At 41.2% G+C, this 18491-nt stretch overlaps 1 protein-coding gene and 1 non-coding gene across 15 annotated transcripts in view; both read right to left on the reverse strand.

Annotated features, from left to right (window-relative positions):
• CNOT1 (CCR4-NOT transcription complex subunit 1) overlaps positions 1-11433 on the reverse strand; it is a 31518-nt gene extending 20085 nt beyond the window's left edge. For 3 of the 14 annotated variants that reach the window (XM_078868465.1, XM_078868463.1, XM_078868460.1), the window contains exons 1-23: positions 11052-11433; positions 8849-8956; positions 8622-8720; positions 8436-8504; positions 8276-8330; positions 7968-8171; positions 7249-7417; positions 7018-7144; positions 6819-6929; positions 6534-6704; positions 6302-6429; positions 5929-6169; positions 5699-5818; positions 5286-5408; positions 4740-4891; positions 4392-4542; positions 3835-4036; positions 3230-3358; positions 2375-2499; positions 1600-1886; positions 1338-1416; positions 556-783; positions 81-221 (exon numbers count right to left, since the gene is read on the reverse strand). In XM_078868465.1, the coding sequence (XP_078724591.1) occupies positions 81-221; positions 556-783; positions 1338-1416; positions 1600-1886; positions 2375-2499; positions 3230-3358; positions 3835-4036; positions 4392-4542; positions 4740-4891; positions 5286-5408; positions 5699-5818; positions 5929-6169; positions 6302-6429; positions 6534-6704; positions 6819-6929; positions 7018-7144; positions 7249-7417; positions 7968-8171; positions 8276-8330; positions 8436-8504; positions 8622-8720; positions 8849-8956; positions 11052-11153 (3321 nt within the window). In that variant the 5' untranslated portion in view covers positions 11154-11433. Of the gene's footprint in view, positions 1-80; positions 222-555; positions 823-1337; positions 1417-1599; positions 1887-2374; positions 2500-3214; positions 3359-3834; positions 4037-4373; positions 4543-4739; positions 4892-5285; positions 5409-5698; positions 5819-5928; positions 6170-6301; positions 6430-6533; positions 6705-6818; positions 6930-7017; positions 7145-7248; positions 7418-7967; positions 8172-8275; positions 8331-8435; positions 8505-8621; positions 8721-8848; positions 8957-11051 lie in introns of all 14 variants that reach the window. The other 11 variants (XM_078868457.1, XM_078868452.1, XM_078868451.1 and 8 more) reach the window with 8 other exon arrangements.
• Positions 5497-5632, reverse strand: LOC144942223 (small nucleolar RNA SNORA76). The gene has a single exon (XR_013639340.1). It is a non-coding gene; the product is annotated as a small nucleolar RNA SNORA76 (small nucleolar RNA).
• Positions 11434-18491: the final 7058 nt, after the last annotated feature.

Raw genomic sequence — 18491 nt, forward strand, 5'->3', positions numbered from 1 at the left:
AAAAATAGTTAAAACCAAATTGTGACAAGTAATTTAACTGCTTACATTTGTATGCATTAAATGTCTAAACAAAAACAAACCTTCTGTGCCATGTTGGACTGCGAGAGGTTGTTGAAAATGAAAAATATTTTGTCTTGAACGCTCTCTTGGGGTTCAATGATGCGATCCGAGATGTCTGTTGCCACCAGCAAAGTGTCAATGTTTGTCGTGTTAATGGAAGGCTGTGAAAATAAACAAAGTACATAACAGATAAGCAAAAGCAAGACAACTGCATTTTTACATTGTACATCTATTTACACTTATTTAGGACAAGAGAATTGCATAATTTACATTTGGTATTCACATCATTCTTAGGTGGTGTAACGATGTGCAATCTCAATTGAGCAAACGCATGGAAATTGCAAAGTGAATAAATTTCAACCACGACGCAAGCACAATGGTCTACTCTAGTGAATGATAGCAAGGAATCAAATGTTTATTCGTAAGTAGACGGCACACGCATTTTACAGTTAAACACAAGTGCAATAATTTGTGTGTGTAAGATTGAAAACACACCGGGGCATCTTTCTTAAAGTTGGTGGGTGTCGTTTTGGTTCCAGTTGTTGCCTTGGGGACGAGTGTGTTGGCAAGGGCAGAGGGTGGCGCCATAGTGGTGATGGCAGGGCTGGGCAAGCTGGGCTTGGTGTGGCTCAGACTACTGGCCAGTGCGATGCTGCCGGGTGTGGTGATGGAGCCCTGCATCTTCACAGGAGGGTCTCGAGACTGTTGTCCGTACTCGATGTACTGTGTGGGGGAAGCAGAATCGATGGCGGCTCCAGTCACCTCCGCTCCGACAAAACAAGTGCTCAAATTATTCATTAATGCAGTCATAGTAAATTTACTTGTATTTTTTAAAATATGCACAAACGGTTTTATTCAGTGCGTGCGCATTTTCAGAAATAATCACGAGGTCAATGATACTATTCTGTGTTATAAAAAAGTATGAAAGTAGTGGCAATACTGACGATTGGGCGAGATCATTTGCATAGGTATCACTAGGTACCTACATTCTGTAAATGTGATGATTTTAATAGGTTTAAGGAAAATAAGATAATTTCCACCATTTTAAAAGGGGGATTAATCAAACCAAGTAGCCATGTTTCTTGCATTGTCCATATAAAAACATGGTAATTGTTATATCTACAGCGATTAGCCTTTATAAATAGATAACATTTAGCTCAAAATCTCGCCTCAGCAGCCCTGCCAATGCTTATAATACGACAGTAAGCAATATACAGAAGTGTAGTGATAGTTTACATACTAGCATTGTTTCAACTCCAGGAAAATCATCTGCTTACCTCTATCAAGTGATGTGGGAACTGGCTGAAGTGTGCAATCGATGCAAGGTGCTGACAGTATTGGGGATAATCTTTCAATCTAAAAAAAAATACAATGTTGTAAACGATAAATCTCAATTTTTCAATCAACATTAAAAAGTAAACATTTGGCTATTGTCTCCATTATGCTTTAAAAGGAAGCATATAAAACAACATAATTTGGTCACACAGCAATAAGCAGCAGGCTTTATTGCCCAAGAAAATAATTAGAAAGGTACTGCACCTGTTTTTGAAACGGTCCAGAGCGGCAATGCCAAAATAGTACATCTTGGAGCCAAAGGCCTTGCGCAGGGCCTCCAGCACATAGCGTAGGGCAAGGCCCAGGGCCATGTATGTCACGAGCCCCTTCTCAATAATGCCCCCAAACAGGCAGGCTGTGATGTGCAGCTCTTTGTCCGGGTATTGTGGGAAGAAGCGGTACTCTTCAAACAGATTGCGCAGCATGCAGTTGAACACTTCTCGCTCTCGTTTGTTGTTCGAGTCCTTGAAACTCTGCAACATTTCCAGCACCTGAACAGACAAGCAGCACGTACAACCCTTCGTTAAAAAATAAAACCAAAGCAAATGGCAAAAACCTAAAATCCAACAAGAAATATTAATTCATAATAAAGGTTTTTGGGTTAGATCGCGTTCTTTATGAATGTGTCGCAAACCCTCCACCACCCGACACGGCCAATCAGTAAAAAAGTTTCGCGTTGACAAAAGACAAATATTAAGATGTAATACCAACAGATCATTTTGTACTTGAATATAAGCCGTCAAGTCTGAAAAAAATTTGACACTTAAAAAGGTTTACCTTCAGTATGACAATGACATTTGTGCAGTCTAAGTTAGAACTTTTAATGTCCCTTGGAAGGAGCAAAAATTATGTAGTTTCTTACTAACGAAGAATTACATTTCCAGACCTTCTGGGACACAGCCTTGGTATATATTTACAAGGAGCTATTTATATTTTGGATTACAGCTTTTTTAAAAGTGGGGTTTAAGCAAGTACGTGCCTCATCCACAGACATGGTGGGGTGGGGGGGTTGGTTGTAGATGCGTTGGAAGTAGCTGTTTGCCTCGTCATCAATCTCCTTACTGAACTGCTGACTCATCTCTGGAGAAACCTGTGATAGGTCAGCTGGGGAAAAACACTACTTAGTACCTCAGAACCAGAACAGCACATTCATGCATATTACGAACTAAACTACCAAAAATATTTACAAGTTACAGGAACGATACATATGAAGGTATGTTATCGCATCAATTAAGGATATTATCATGCACCAGAATGATTTCCAAAAGCAACATGAATGCACAAAGAACAAATGACAATTTCAAATCACTCAACTCATTCACTCAGGATGGCTTAGTGGAAAGCATGGAGGAGCAATGCCAAGCAAAACAGCCACGTCAAAGAGCTAAAATGCAGTGATCAAAAGGAATTGTTAAAAGCCATGAAAACTGTGATTCCACAAGGGAGGACGCCAATGGCTTGTGTTCCAAGCAAAAAAAGGACCTCTGAACAATGTCCAGAAACGATACAATGCATGTAAAACTGATAAGCACTTTTCTCTTTATTTGATGAAAAGCAAAAATGTAATAGCTACTAGGACATTTACATGGAGCAGCAAAGTGAGATGGAGCAAGTGCATGCTGACAATTACAAGGACTTAAGTTAATCTAAACAAAGCACAAAAGACAAACGTGATTATGAAGTATCACACCAATTTAGCAATGTATTAACAATAATACACATTGGTAAGATACTGTAAAACCAGAGGTTAGGAGATTACAAAGCATGGATTATTAAGCATGCAGCAGCTTGGGATGGACCAAACACACCACCCACTTACACGGCTTCAGCTTACTCTGCTGGAAGGCTGGGGGGTTTATCCCCGGGAGGTTGAGCTTGCGCTGGCTGAATGGATCGCTTGTGCCAACGCCTTGCAGTCCCAGGTTCGAGCTGCTCATCCCACTCAGGCCTCCACTTCCAAGACCTTCAATTATAGTTAACAATGTAAATGTGCAGTCAATCAGAATCTGTATTTAGAATAGAGGAATCCGATGAGCTATTAAGCTCTTTTTCAGAGTCGATTAACATAACCCCTTTAAAATGGTGTTGCCCACAGAATGCCTCATTAGCTAGTGTTATCCCGAAATAAACTTGTATTGGCAAGTCAGTGTGAATAAGTATATTTATACAAGCCATCTAAAAATGTTTCCGATATAGATGACTGATAATTTGTTTCTTACTTTTAAAAGAGTTTTCAAGTTGAAGATATTGCAAGAAAACCCCAGTTATAGCAAGACTTTTTATAGCACCTATGCTTGGCCTGTACCACTACTGATAGAGCCATGCACAGGTTCAAAGTAGGTGCACAATACTGTAAAAATTGTAGATCAAAGGATTAGAAGCGCTCATTAAATTGTACACTATTAAAATAATATACATTCATTCGAGAAAAGACCTAACCTGGCACGGGCAGCTGGGAGGTAAGCCCAAGGCTGGAGAATGGAGATTGGCTAGGTGCCGAGAGCGGAGGAAAGGCCTTGGCTGGTGACGGAGGTGCATTGAAGGTTTGTCCAAGGTTGGGTGGAAAGGCCTGCATACCACCGGCGTGGGCAGGTGCTGCTCCACTGATGTTGAGAGAGGCAATACTGGATAGTGCATCCAGCTGAAGGAACAGACCAGCATTGTGACAATGTTTAGAATTGTGTTTCATTACGGCCAATAATATAGGATGTTATACAGCACGCAGCTATTTACGGCATTTTAAAAACAAATGGACCAACTATAATTAGAGTGAACAAAAACGTTAAACTTAATGTTGCTGCACTTTAATGCAAAGCCTGTACATTTTCGAAGTGAAATTTTACTGCTGCTATGTAGCACTAATGATGAGTCATTAAAATACAGCATATATTTTGTTGCGGTGCACTTTTATCTTCAATGAAAAAAAAGCTTATTTCACGCAGGTGAGAATTAGGTGTAGAACAAAAAACAGTAATTACCCTCTCAGGTGTCCTGACCTGCACAGGCGAGATGGAGTCCAGTGTGCTCGTGCTCGAAACACGGCCTTTGGGCATTACGCCCGGTGGAGGCTGCCGAGCCTTATTCATCACGTTACTGCAGTTTGCTACCATGGTCAGTATAGTCTCCGAAAGCTCTTGCGATACATTGCTGCAGGCAAAGAGAAAATATAACCAGAGTGAACAAAAAAAATAAACTTGGAGCATATACTTTAGTAGTAAGTTGGAAGAAAGGTTATTAATTCACATACCTTTTTAGTCCATCTTACACAAAAAGATAATACAATTACAGACTACCGAGTTGTCTAGAAAACCATGCGAAAACATGTTCTGCCACTATAAACATACCCTGCACAGGCCTGCAAGCAGGCCAACATAGCAGCCAAGGTTTCAGGTGGAAGTTGGGCACTCTTCGGTTGGTCTTTTTCAGGGGGCAGACCACCCATGATTGAAGGGCAGCGCCGCTTCAGGAAGCTTACACAAGCTTGTATGAATGGCTCCTGAAGCACAACCACAAACAGGTAAATGTTTATTTTTAATAGTTGAATGCAATGCACAAAAATATTTCTACACAAAACTATTTTTCTGGGTAAGTTTGAAGCTTCAATAGACTTTAAAGTTAAAGGAATGCATGTCACCCTCAGTACCCTCGTGACTTCACTCAAGTCGAATCCATTTTAATAGAATGATGAACTGTGGCGTCACATAATGCCGAGATACACGTACTCCTCTTAAACAGGTCAAAGATTTAAATTTTGGATAGCTCAGAATAAAGCTTGGGTATTTATATATAAAGATTTAAATCGGGGATGCATCTCATTTAGGAATGCAAAATAGAACACGTTATTGTTGTTTCAAACACTTACATTTTACAAAAAAAGTATTTGAACCTACCCCATGCTCACGGATCTTGTCTGTGAGCCATTTGTCAAGCTTTAGGTATTCACGACGAGATGCCAGCACAGCCAAATCAATGACGAAGGCAAATGGCGTGGCATTTAGCAGCATCGAGAGGGCCTGTAAAACAGGGATTTAAACCTTTGACACTACAACACAATCCATTCATTTGTTTAATCTAAACAATATGAACAAAAATATAAAGATCGTTTGTGTCTTACTTTTAAAAGAGTTTTTCAATCTTGGAGAAAATGAAAAACCCCAGTTATAGCAAGATATTTTATGTAGCACCACTGCTTGGCTTGCACTACCACAGCATGGTAGAGCAAGTTCAAAGGTAGTGCACTGGAAAGATAAGTTACATAGCATTTCCCCCCCACGATCATGAAACTACGGAAAAGTGTGCGTACTTTTAGGTCTTGGGCCACATCGAGTATGCGGGAGAGGCGCGTCTGATCGTACTGCTCTCCTCTCATGTACCACTCGGCCATGGCGTGCATGATGAGCTGTCGGATGGTAGGAGACTGCCCCTGTCGAAATAATGTCCATCATATTTGGTCACAATTCACATCTGAAGCCAGACGGAAGAGCAAAAACATGACTGCGATAATCTTGCAATCCCGGTGTGAGCACTACGAACCTGCCCGTGCCAGGCGTAGTGTAGGATGATGGCAGAGTTGGGGTGGTTTCCCAAGAAGATGGGCATCAGCAAGGAGATGAGATCATGGCGCAGTGTGTTCCAGGTGCAGTTGATTTGTAGCAGCGCCAACACCAGCAGGTCTGGGCAGTGCTTGAGTGGGAAGCTGAACAGCTGCTTCACCTGCTCATAGTGCCCAGATTCTGCCAGTCTCAGTAATGTTTCCATTAGATCCAGTGATTTCCTACGAAAGGCACACAAGGGTATTGGTTTTGCACAAAATAATTTGAGCATTAAAATGTTTAGTTTTAGAATAATTTTCAGAATTGATTTCTGTAACCTAAAGTATAGTGCAGTGAGAACGTGTAATAATTACCAGGTAGCAATCTCTCTGTTGTCATCCTCTGGAGGGGCTTTGAGGATGTCAGTGACCACAGTATGACAGACATAATCGGCAAAGCAAAACACATCTGGGTTGAGCAACGAGTGCTGAATGAAAGACATCTGGAAAACAAAAACATTCATGAATGATACATAAATCGTGAAAAACTAAAATAAATCACGAGCAGAAGACAATTTCGAAAAACACAAATCAATGGCAAATATACCTGCCCGTCGGTGTTTTTCCAGGGACGATAAACAAGTTCCACCGGAAAGACATCCATGCCCAATCCCTTTTGTATGCCATACACAACGATCTGTAGTCCCTTTCCATCCTTGATTTGAAAGCCAGGGTGATCCAACTCATAAGCCACTTCCTTGAAATTAATGTGCAGGTTCTGGAAAAAACAACACCATCTTTAAGGCAATAGTTGAAACTATAATAAACATGCCAGAAATTACAACTCCAGTGTATACAGAGCAGTCCAAGATGGTGAGCTTAAAATACTTACAGGGTCTTTGACAACATCAATGAAAATTTCCACATTCCAAGTATGAGTCTGAGTCGATTCACTCTTATCCTTCCCATCACTCCAGATGCTTCCTCCAGGACCACATATAGACTGCAAAGAGAGGGACGTTTAAAAGGTGTCAAGACGTTTAAGACGTGCTTAAAAAGAGATGCTGCATACCAGCCAATATGACAGTTACCTGCAATGGCATCCCATCTGTCAAGCTGGAATGAGATCTTGCCATCATCCCCAACACCCGAGCCACCTGCAATGCCTGTACATCCCTCACGCCAAACTGCACGATGAGGGTACGGCATTCATCAATGCTGCAAAAAAAAAGAATTACAACGATGTTAGAAATTACATATCCTTGCACGTAAAGCCAAAACACCATCCAGACTTTTTAATTAGAAAATAAACTCATGCGAACCTGGAACAGCAGCTGTATCCAACCTCCTGCATGAGGTCTGCCAAGGAGCCTTCCATTGAGGTTTTGGCCATGCCGGATGTATCAGGCAGGAGGCGGTCCATCAGCAGGTCTGCCTTGTCAAGATATAGCAGCGGTGATAGCACCACCGGGCAACGTTCCCTCGGGAAATCTGTCCAAGAAGGTAAACAAGCCTCATGAAAAACCAGAACTCCACAAACAAGCAATTAACTTGCTGTAAAAAAACATTTAACTAATTATAACCATTTCTGCAGAGGCGTACATCCACAATGGAAACAGAGTTACACACAAAGATGCCTTCTCGACAAAGGTATGCTTGAGACGATATGATTGGATGGCCTTTGGCAGTACCACTTTCCTCAAGTGAACAGGGGAGGGCTTGTCTACAAAACCCAGGAAACGCAAGACAGCAGTATGAGGGCTATACTGTATTCATCGGTATATAGCATTGGGCAATGATTCGCAACCAAGATGTTACCACCATTGACACATTTGAGGTGGTCTAAAACAACGTGCATATTTTACAAGCAGTATGGTGGTGTCAAGTGGAACATAAAGGCGTAATGGGAAGACTGATCCTATGGTCACAAATGTCACCTTTTGTTCTTTTGATCTCAACGTCTAGGTTTATTGCCTCTTAAAGAACACCGTTTGTAACTGTTTTTTTATATTTTAATGCAAAACCACAGCCACAAACATACCTTTGCGTAATGTCTGCAGGAAAGCCTGCAGCTGCTCTTGGGCAACGCAAAAAGTTCCCCGCGGCCCGTAGAGCAGCAGAGAAAGTAGCAGATGCAGCAACTCGATGGCAATGTCCTGGAAGCCACCCTCCTGCTGCCCACCAACCTCGCTATCAACGTACGATCGCAGCAAATCCGGCAGCTTCTGTTTCACAAACTGCCCCGCTGAGACAAACAAGACCACTCAAGTTACATTATGAAACTCTACGTGAAAAAATGTAATTAAGTATTTTTTTCACAAATGTAAACAATTACTTTCAAACACTTACCAAATCCCTGGAGGTCTTGATTCGAAGAGTTTAGCAGTGCAAGACCAACCACCACCTAGAAATTTGACAAAGGTTAAGAGTGAATTTACAAAGAAAGCACCATTGTAAGAACATCTTAAAACGTGTATGTGATTAAAAGAAACTCAAAATAATTCCATACCTCTTGAACTTTGCTCAACTTCAACACTTTGCTGAGCTGAGTAAGCAAATGAGGGGATGGTCGGAGGCTCTAAAATAAAATGGGAGCAAAAACAAGTGTTATGTTTAAGTACTGATAGCAATATTGTTCATTTACCACGACCTTTAAAAAATTATGGGATTATATTTGAAGAAACAAATATCATACCTTCTGATAGTGCAAGGGATTGTCGATGGCGTAGCAAAGCGTTGATACAAAGTTTGGCTTGGTTATCAACGCAATGCACTCTTGGATCAGAAACTGGGTCTGAGAAGTCAACAAAATGTCAAAGATTGCCATCAAGGTAATAAAAGATACTATGCCACAAACACAACATTTCAGTGACAATGAACATGTATAGAAAACAAACGATTACAACCAGAGAACGTTTGTACCTGATGGAAATCTTTGCCGCTACTTTTACCATCGCCGCTGAAATCCACATGAGAGAAGAGGCAACGAAGCAGATGTCTGTCTGCCTCGGGGCCGTGGTTGCTCACAAGCTGGGCACACAAGACAAACAAGGCAGTTTAAAACCAGGCCCACAAAGGGAGATTCTGCAGGTCTGCCCGTTATCAGTTTCATAACTCATTAACAGCGTATGTTCTAAAAGAATCCAAGTTCCTGGTATAATCCAGATATTTTCATGTGAAGAGACAATTGAAAAACCCCCTTCGACAATGCAATTTCAAACCTGATACTTGGAGACCACACATTACAGACATCACGTGCAAGATCCTACAGATCTTTGATTTTCCATGCAGCATATGGGCAACCATAACCCACATCGACACAATATATAGCAGTGCGAAAACTTGAAGCACAAATGCTTCAGTGTGCAACTGAGTAATCATGGAACGTACGACCCCCATACCCGATTCATAAATACGAAAGAGGCATCACAGCAAAACTATTCTACTCGTGACGCAATTACCTGGCATAACCATCTGACTGTAACATTATAATAGTTGATCTACGCCTTTTTCAGCCATACAAATAAGCCGAAACAAATTATAGCCAAAGGGCCGTGCGAGACAGACTATATTTTAACGGATGGTATGAAGGAAATACACCATTTGGCGATTGCGGATATACCTAGCAATATGGACATATGCCTCATTAACAAAACAATACCGTTGCCGGTCTAGTTACATTTTATATCGTATCGTTTATGCAAATTGCACACTTCGAGCAACCACAAGCACGCTGGAAGACAGACAGGCAGTGAGCCAGCGCCAACCATCTAGTACTAGATGTATTAAGAGGTTGAGTTAATCGAGGACTAATACTCTTTGGTTCTTTCGGTAAAGTCACGTAGGTATAAAATAAATTAAATCACGACGTTTCGGGCGCAACACAAGCGTCCGTCATCAAATCTAGAATGAGTATTAATAAACGAATTACCCAAGCGCGCGAGGGGGGCAACCCTATCCCATACCAGATGGAACAGGTCGTGTCCACATTGTTACTGTATCGCATTCTTCTGGCAAGCCAGGGGTATGACACTTTAAGGCCTACGTGTGTGATAGATCACCCTCGCCTCGAGCACTGGATTAGACTTGCGCCACCACCGCTCGGCTGAGTGTTGTGTTCACGTGATTCGCTGCGTTCACATTCATCGTGGTCAGCCGCGTTCATTTCTTTGAGAAGGCAGTCAATCAGCAAAGTAATAAGGATTGCCAAACTGCCTTATTTTTTTAAATAGGACGAAAAAAAAAGTGGCAGAATAAGGCGAACGTATAATTGTGAACCTTGAAAGACACAGCAATGATTTTACTGCCACTGCAAATAAAAGTGAACACCGCAACTCGTATCCGTCAGCACTGCCCACTTTGTGTTCATGACTCAGGACAGGCGGCCATTTGTGCCCCTTGGCATCTGGGACTTCCAAAGCCAAACACGAGACTATTAAATTTCCCACAAGATATAAATGTAACTACTATATCTGATCACATTTACCACATCCCAAGTCTCCGGGAGAATTGAGACGTTTTACGAACACCACTTTTATTCCCAAATGTGCCGTTGGCTTGGGCTGCGTAGTGGTCAGGGCATGGCAGTAGCAAATGTATTATGGAATCGATCTGTGCGGACCAATGCGTGTCTTAGTGTCGTATCGTATGTGGTGGGATTCACCTGGCTCTACGGTTACCTACCACATCTAATTATACTAAGGATTAGACTATACTAAGGAGTTTGGCCTAAATGGGACAAAACATCCCATTGTAGGCCTCTCCTAAAAAAAGGTCTTCAAACTCAACAAAACGTTCCTATATAAATAAAGGGACATTATTTATACATTATTACATTAGTGCATGATTAAATAGTGCATTTGTGTAGCATATAAAGCCCACGGAAAACACCACGCAATTCAGGAAACCACGCAGGCGCCACCCAGGCGAAGGCTTCCAAGACTTTGTCGCTTCGCGTCGCTTTAATGTTAATCTCGGCCTCACCCCGTCGAACACAACACAGCCACCCGATATAGCTCGAGACACGAGAACACGGGGGTCGAATTAGAGGGGAAACGTCAAGAAAAGATGCACCAGTAGACAAAGGAGGGGAGGAGGCCATGAAGGGCCCACACCAGGCACTTACGTGAGAGATCTCCTGTTGGCTCGTCTTGTAATTCTTCTTGGTCAAATTGTCCACCAGGTAGCCGATCTGCGATAGGGCCAATGAGAGCGAGTCAAGATTCATTGCTGTTTGGAACGGTCGGAAGAGAAACGCGGGAAATTTTCATTATTCCCCCTTGTCTCAGTCTCCCCGCCGTGGAACATGGCCGCGTTACACCGCCATCTTGGGGAGGAGGAGGGGGGAGGACGCGGCGCCTCGGAGCCGCCCCCTTTAAATAGCGATACCAATAACACGGATCGATCACACACGTCTCTCAGTTATTGCTAATTTGTTACAGATTGTCCGTTATTCGGCTTCGATACGACGGTAAAACACGACGACGAAGTTGATTTGAATGATAGTGGAATGTTCCACGTCTGTGAGCATGCGAGGGGGGGGGGGCTCCACGCGATGGTTTCGCCGACCTCCCCCCCGGCAACACGGGAGTTGGTCTCGTCCACGACTCAGTCGCGGTGCCAGACCAGAGGGGGCATTACCTCTCAATCTAGAGTTTTCTTTTTGCCTTTGTGGCAAATTGTGGTAAATAAACACCGCAGATGTATGTTTTATTTAGTTGTGTACACGTAGCAGTTTTAATTCGCCCATTTTAGAAGTACGTTTGTACACACAAGGGGGTTATGCTATTAATTCCAGTTAAAATATAGAGCAAAAGTCACACGTGGTCACACAAGCGTGGTTGACGTTAAACAACGTACAGTACAGACAGGTTAAATATAACGGGGGTTCATTTACTTCTACAAACCTGTTTTACAGTGCAATCTAAGTTCAAATCGTACATGAGGGAATGGTTTTGGTCTAGATTTTGATATTTTATTTTCCTCCCCAAAAAGACGAGTTTGTATGCGAATACAATACACAGTGGTTAATATAATACAACACAGTGGTTAATACAATATAATACAGTGGTTAATAGAATTGAATATAGTGGTTAATAAAATACAATACAGTGGTTAATACAATATAATACAGTGGTTAATACAATACAGTGCTTAATATACAATACAGTGGTTAATATACAATACAGTGGTTAATATACAATACAATGGTTAATATAATACATTACAGTGGTTAATAAAATACAATAGTGGTTAATACAATGCAGTGGTTAATACAATACAGTGGTTAATACAATACAGTGGTTAATATACAATACAGTGGCTAATATAATACAATACAGTGGTTAATACAATACAATGGTTAATATACAATACAGTGGTTATTACAATACAGTGGTTAATATACATTAGAGTGGTTAATAAAATACAATACAGTGGTTAATACAATACAGTGGTTAATATAATACAGTGGTTAATAAAATACAATACAGTGGTTAATATAATACAATACAGTGGTTAATACAATACAGTGGTTAATATAATACAGTGGTTAATAAAATACAATAGTGATTAATACAATACAGTGGTTAATACAATGCAGTGGTTAATACAATACAGTGGTTAATATACATTAGTGGTTAATACAACAGTGGATAATATAATACAACACAGTGGTTAATACAACATAGTTGTTTAAGATACAATATAATAGTGGTTAATACAATATAATACAGTGGTTAATACAATACAGTTATACAATATAATACAGTGGTTAATACAATATAATAGTGGTTAATACAATATAATAGTGGTTAATACAATACAGTGGTTAATACAATACGATACAGTGGTTAATACAATACGATACAGTGGTTAATACAATACTGTACAACACAGTGGTTAATATAATATATTGAGCAGGAAAGGCCCACTGAGCTGTACAGCTCTTTCAGAGCGACCTGGCCACAGCTTATAACTAAAAAAGTGGCTTCTCATGTGGAAATGTATCGCAGTCAAATCCTCTCAAGATATGTTTCTAATGTGGAGGTCAAAACCCCGAGGACCCAGAGAAAAATCCACGCAACCACGTGGAGAACACACAAACCCACGACCCTCTCCTGTACACAGAGGCGAGGTCGTTAACATCTAGCCACCGAAATACCGGAGAATAACCCCAACTTGTATCAATAGTTATACTAATATCAAATAACCCCAACTTGTATCAATAGTTATACTAAAATAACCCCAACTTGTATCAATAGTTATACTAAAATAACCCCAACTTGTATGTATCAATAGTTATACTAATATCAAAATAACCCCAACTTGTATCAATAGTTATACTAAAATAACCCCAACTTGTATCAATAGTTATACTAATATCAAAATAACCCCAACTTGTATCAATAGTTATACTAATATCAAAATAACCCCAACTTGTATCAATAGTTATACTAATATAAAAATATCCCAACTTGTGTCAATAGTTATACTAATATCAACATAACCACAACTTGTATCAATAGTTATACTAATATCAAAATACCCCCAACTTGTGTCAATAGTTATACTAATATCAAAATAACCCCAACTTGTATCAATAGTTATACTAATATCAAAATAACCCCAACTTGTATCAATAGTTATACTAATATCAAAATAACCCCAACTTGTATCAATAGTTATACTAAAATAACCACAACTTGTATCAATAGTTATACTAATATCAAAATAACCCCAACTTGTATCAATAGTTATACACTAATATCAAAATAACCCCAACTTGTATCAATAGTTATACTAATATCAAAATAACCCCAACTTGTATCAATAGTTATACTAATATCAAAATAACCCCAACTTGTATCAATAGTTATACTAAAATAACCACAACTTGTATCAATAGTTATACTAATATCAAAATAACCCCAACTTGTATCAATAGTTATACTAATATCAAAATAACCCCAACTTGTATCAATAGTTATACTAATATCAAAATAACCCCAACTTGTATCAATAGTTATACTAAAATAACCACAACTTGTATCAATAGTTATACTAATATCAAAATAACCCCAACTTGTATCAATAGTTATACTAATATCAAAATAACCCCAACTTGTGTCAATAGTTATACTAATATCAAAATAACCCCAACTTGTATCAATAGTTATACTAATATCAAAATAACCCCAACTTGTATCAATAGTTATACTAATATCAAAATAACCCCAACTTGTATCAATAGTTATACTAAAATAACCACAACTTGTATCAATAGTTATACTAATATCAAAATAACCCCAACTTGTATCAATAGTTATACACTAATATCAAAATAACCCCAACTTGTGTCAATAGTTATACTAATATCAAAATAACCCCAACTTGTATCAATAGTTATACTCCAATTCAGTCTCACCCGCACACACACATCTATTAAAGGCGCCTCACAATGTTTTCTTGGCTATACAATTACCTGTTCTTGGTTCTTTCGGTAAAGTCACGTAGAAGGGAAATAATAAAATAATATTAATATAAAACAATAAAAATTCTCACGACGTATCGACTGCAACACAAGCAATCATCATCATCAGGTGTGGAATCCACAGCAAGATTGCTTGTGTTGCAGTCGAAACGTCGTGAGAATGTTTATTGTTTATTTGTATTATGTTATTGTTTTATATTTTTATTATTTTATATTTGTATTATGTTATTGATTAATATTTTTATTATTTAAAATGTTTATTATTTCCCTTCTACGTGACTTTACCGAAAGAACCAAGAATATGAACATCTGCAGTCACGAAAGCTTTAAATCAAGATTTATACAACACCTGTTGAGGGTAAGCTGGGGCATTCCTTGTGATCTCGTTAACACAAATTAATACTTTAACGAGGTGGTGTTTGTGACGATTGTGTTGTGAATCCCCCCACCACGGAGAGATGAGCGGCAGGTGGCGAGATTGCGGAACGTGGCCACGCGGTAATTGAAAGTGAATGTCGAGTCCGTCAAGAAGATGCGTCGCGGTGTGGGGACGATGGATTGTGACTGACGATGTTAATGGGATTGGTGAAAATGAATGTATATCAGTGTCATTTATAGTGAAGTAATTCATGTTTGTGTTGTCAGTGTGTTCGTTTACGAACCTGGCGACCCGAATTCGATTCCATCAGTGACGATTAATTATCTGAACCGGTCCCGGGTCTCCCCTAGGTCGACTCAGCCTCAAATGAGAACCCGGTGCGGTGTGGTGTAAACATCGCCGCTGGGGAGACAAATACGGCCGGGCGTGGAGCTTGGCCACTCACCCCCTCGTGCGCCAGTGCCGACCTTCAGAGGTGTCTGTGTTGTTGGTTGTGAATGAGAGCCGAGGCGATGAGTGGATGGTGATGATGGTGGTGGTGGTGCTGTTTAGGTGGAACAAGTTTGAGTGTGAATGGGAAACAACGTGTGCAGAGATGAGAGAGACGCGTGCCGATGTCGAGTTTATTAGTGGGGGCAAACCCAGCGTGATTAATTGAAGCTGGAGAAGGACATTCAGGGAAGGATTGAGCGGGCAGAGGAGGAGGAGGTGGGGAGAGAGAGACTTTTAGTAAGTTGTGCCGGACGTTGGTTGTTGGCACGTGGTTGGAGGCGATGGCCAAACGCCGCTGTGGTGGTGAGGCCCTGAGGATGATGGGCGAGCAGCAGAAATAGAAGCCGCAGAATTGTCGCCCTTGGTGGTGTTGTAAAACGCAGCGAATGTAGTGAGTTGATCTTCACAGTAATCACAGGGACGTGGGCAGGGGGCTGCCGAGATGATGCGGAAAGAAATGGGAGAACGGATGAAGTTTGATATAGGTTTTATTAAGAGTACTGTATTGAAAAGTTAACACTTGAATATTCACTTTTAATATTTAGACGACTTTTGGTTTACACGACAGTTGTGTTGCCGACTTAACTTGTTTGATGTGATTGTACACATCTGTATAGAAACAACAGTTTTGTTACATACTGAAATAGTTGTGTTTTTGCAGCATAGTATTGTAACAGTCCTCGCAATATCGGAATTCCCAACCACCTACAAAGATGGCCGCGACCTTATGCTACAAAATGGTAATCTGGGTAAATTGAAACAAGACAGTCATGGAAACGACTGATGGGCCATTGATGTCCTGTAACCCCCACGACAGGATACATCGACAGCGTGCCCCGAAACGTCTAATGCAAAATGATCCACCACAACGCTACCATAAAAAAAACAAATGCCATTAGCAACTGGCTGAACATGACAGCACATGTGCCAGGCTAGGTGCACTTTGAAGGCACATGAAGTGTCTCATGATTGCTGGCAGGAGATCAATGTGTTGTGGGTTAACTACAAATATAAAGCTACGTCAGATTAAGGGAATAACTCAGGACCGGTTCTGGTGATCACCAAGGCTGGTAACAGAACTCTGCACAGCAGGCCCCAAGCCACGTGTGCTACCACTGTATGTCAAAAAAAACCCATAAAATGTAATAAACAGACAATAGTATGGTACAAGTAATTTGCGTACATGTATATGCAATGGCTCTGCTTTTCAACGTGGATTGCATTGCGGTATTGCATGTGGAACAGTGGCACGGTGGTGGCCAGTGCAGTGGAGAGTGCGACTTTCAGCCAGAAGTGTGAGAGTTTAAATCCTGCTTCGGCATCACCGCAGCTGCCTTCGGCGGTGATGTGCAGTTTCATGTCACAGAGCCCACCCGCGAACTCCAAATCAGACTGGAATAAAACACATTGTCCTGCTGCGGAGGGAGCTGGTAGGAACGTTGGGTTGCTCGGTCAATGGCCAGGCTCAACGGCGGCGTGGTGTATTCCGCAAATATGCCCGACTGTGAGGGCGGGCACAAGCCGGCGTGAGTAGGTTAAACGTTGAGTTTTATAAGGGCACCACGGGGTGACCAAGCCCCTCACCACCCAGCCCCACCCCTCCCACCCCCCACCCAGCCTCTCCCCACCCTCCCCTCGAAACCCACCCAGCATGTCGGACTGCACATGAAATTTGTTATATTCACATTGATCGCGAATGTTACTTTGTAATCTACTTTGTTTCGCCATATAATCATGTTATTGCGTTTGTTGCCAAGTTGTAAGCAAAAAATAGATATACTGTATTGCTGCCCTGTTTATTAACAAATCGCACTGCATGAATCATCCACGTGGTGTCGCTGCAGGCTCAAATGTACAAGAGGCTCAAATGTACAAGAGGCTCAAATGTACAAGAGGCTCAAATGTCCACACAGGCTCAAATGTACGAGAGGCTCGCTGTTTGGGTGCCCAGAGGGGTGATGCGATGTGGAGTCAACTTCTTCAGAGAGTAACTTGAGCCATGCAGACTGTATCATTTGATGGGATGTTGCCATCAGACTCCGAATCGTGAGAATGCTAGTTCATAACCCTACCCAGTGTCGACTCAGCCACATCATCTTGTTTGTACGTTTGTATGCATATTGAACTTCGTTTGCACCGTACGTAACCAACAGTGCTAATTAGAGGTGCGGGGGTAGGACAACAAACGAAAACCATATAACCAGAGGTTATATGGCTTTAATCACCAAATTACCTTCCAGTTTTAATTACCTACCAAAGGTATTTCTTCAACCATCGTCCCTTTCTAGATTTGAAGCTTTTGTGACTGCAAGGATTCATACTCTTAGGTTTTTTCGGTAAAGTCACGTAGGTAAAACATAAATAAATAAAAATATATAGTAGAAATAAAATAATAAATCACGACGTTTCGGTGGCAACACAAGTCTCCGTCATCAGGTGGGATCGTCCCTTTTGTCGTTAAATATAACACCGCTCGGCGAGCAGCAGCATTTGTTGAGAAGTCTGGACCCCCGTCACATAAACGCGGAATTAGCACCGCTGGTTTAAAACCAACAACATGAGCACCACGGAGAGCGCAATCGTCGTTCTCATCACCCACGAGCTGGGGGTGAAGGTCTCCCAAAGCCGTCGCCTTCTCCTGCGGTCTCAAGCACAAATCTAAAAAACCGAAGAGTAAGAGCACAAATCTATTGCAGATGCGGGGGCACTTTGATACACAGACATCGCCCATTGTGTGCTGACGTTAGGGTCCAAATGTTAGATAAAAAACGTTATCTCCAAATTACTCAATTGGAAGTATACACAATTGCATCACCTCTTGCAAAAACTTGGCAGGACCTTCCTAAAGAAGAAGAATTAGGATGCTCAGCGAGGCTTTCCTTGGGAGACGAGAATGAAGTAATAAAATCAAATTAATGTTGAAGTCACTACCAGCGCATTCCACGGCGTAGCACAATGCAATATTCACCTGAGACTGGACACCACCCAGAGGCGGACTTTGTCGCCTGCTAAATCTGGAACCGCCACTTGTTTGCACGACATGTGGCTTTCGTTGACCCCGGTAACGCCAGGGCGTCCGTGGATCGCGTGAGAATGCGGTCGTGGTGAGGAAGCTTGGAGTTCGTTGCGCCACTCACTCGCACGCGAGATTTCGCAACTTGAAATGGCACGTATGGAGGAGAATAGGTGTGTGTTGAACTTCT

Source organism: Lampetra fluviatilis, chromosome 26, assembly GCF_964198595.1.
Source record: "Lampetra fluviatilis chromosome 26, kcLamFluv1.1, whole genome shotgun sequence".
Taxonomy (NCBI): Eukaryota; Metazoa; Chordata; class Hyperoartia; order Petromyzontiformes; family Petromyzontidae; genus Lampetra; species Lampetra fluviatilis.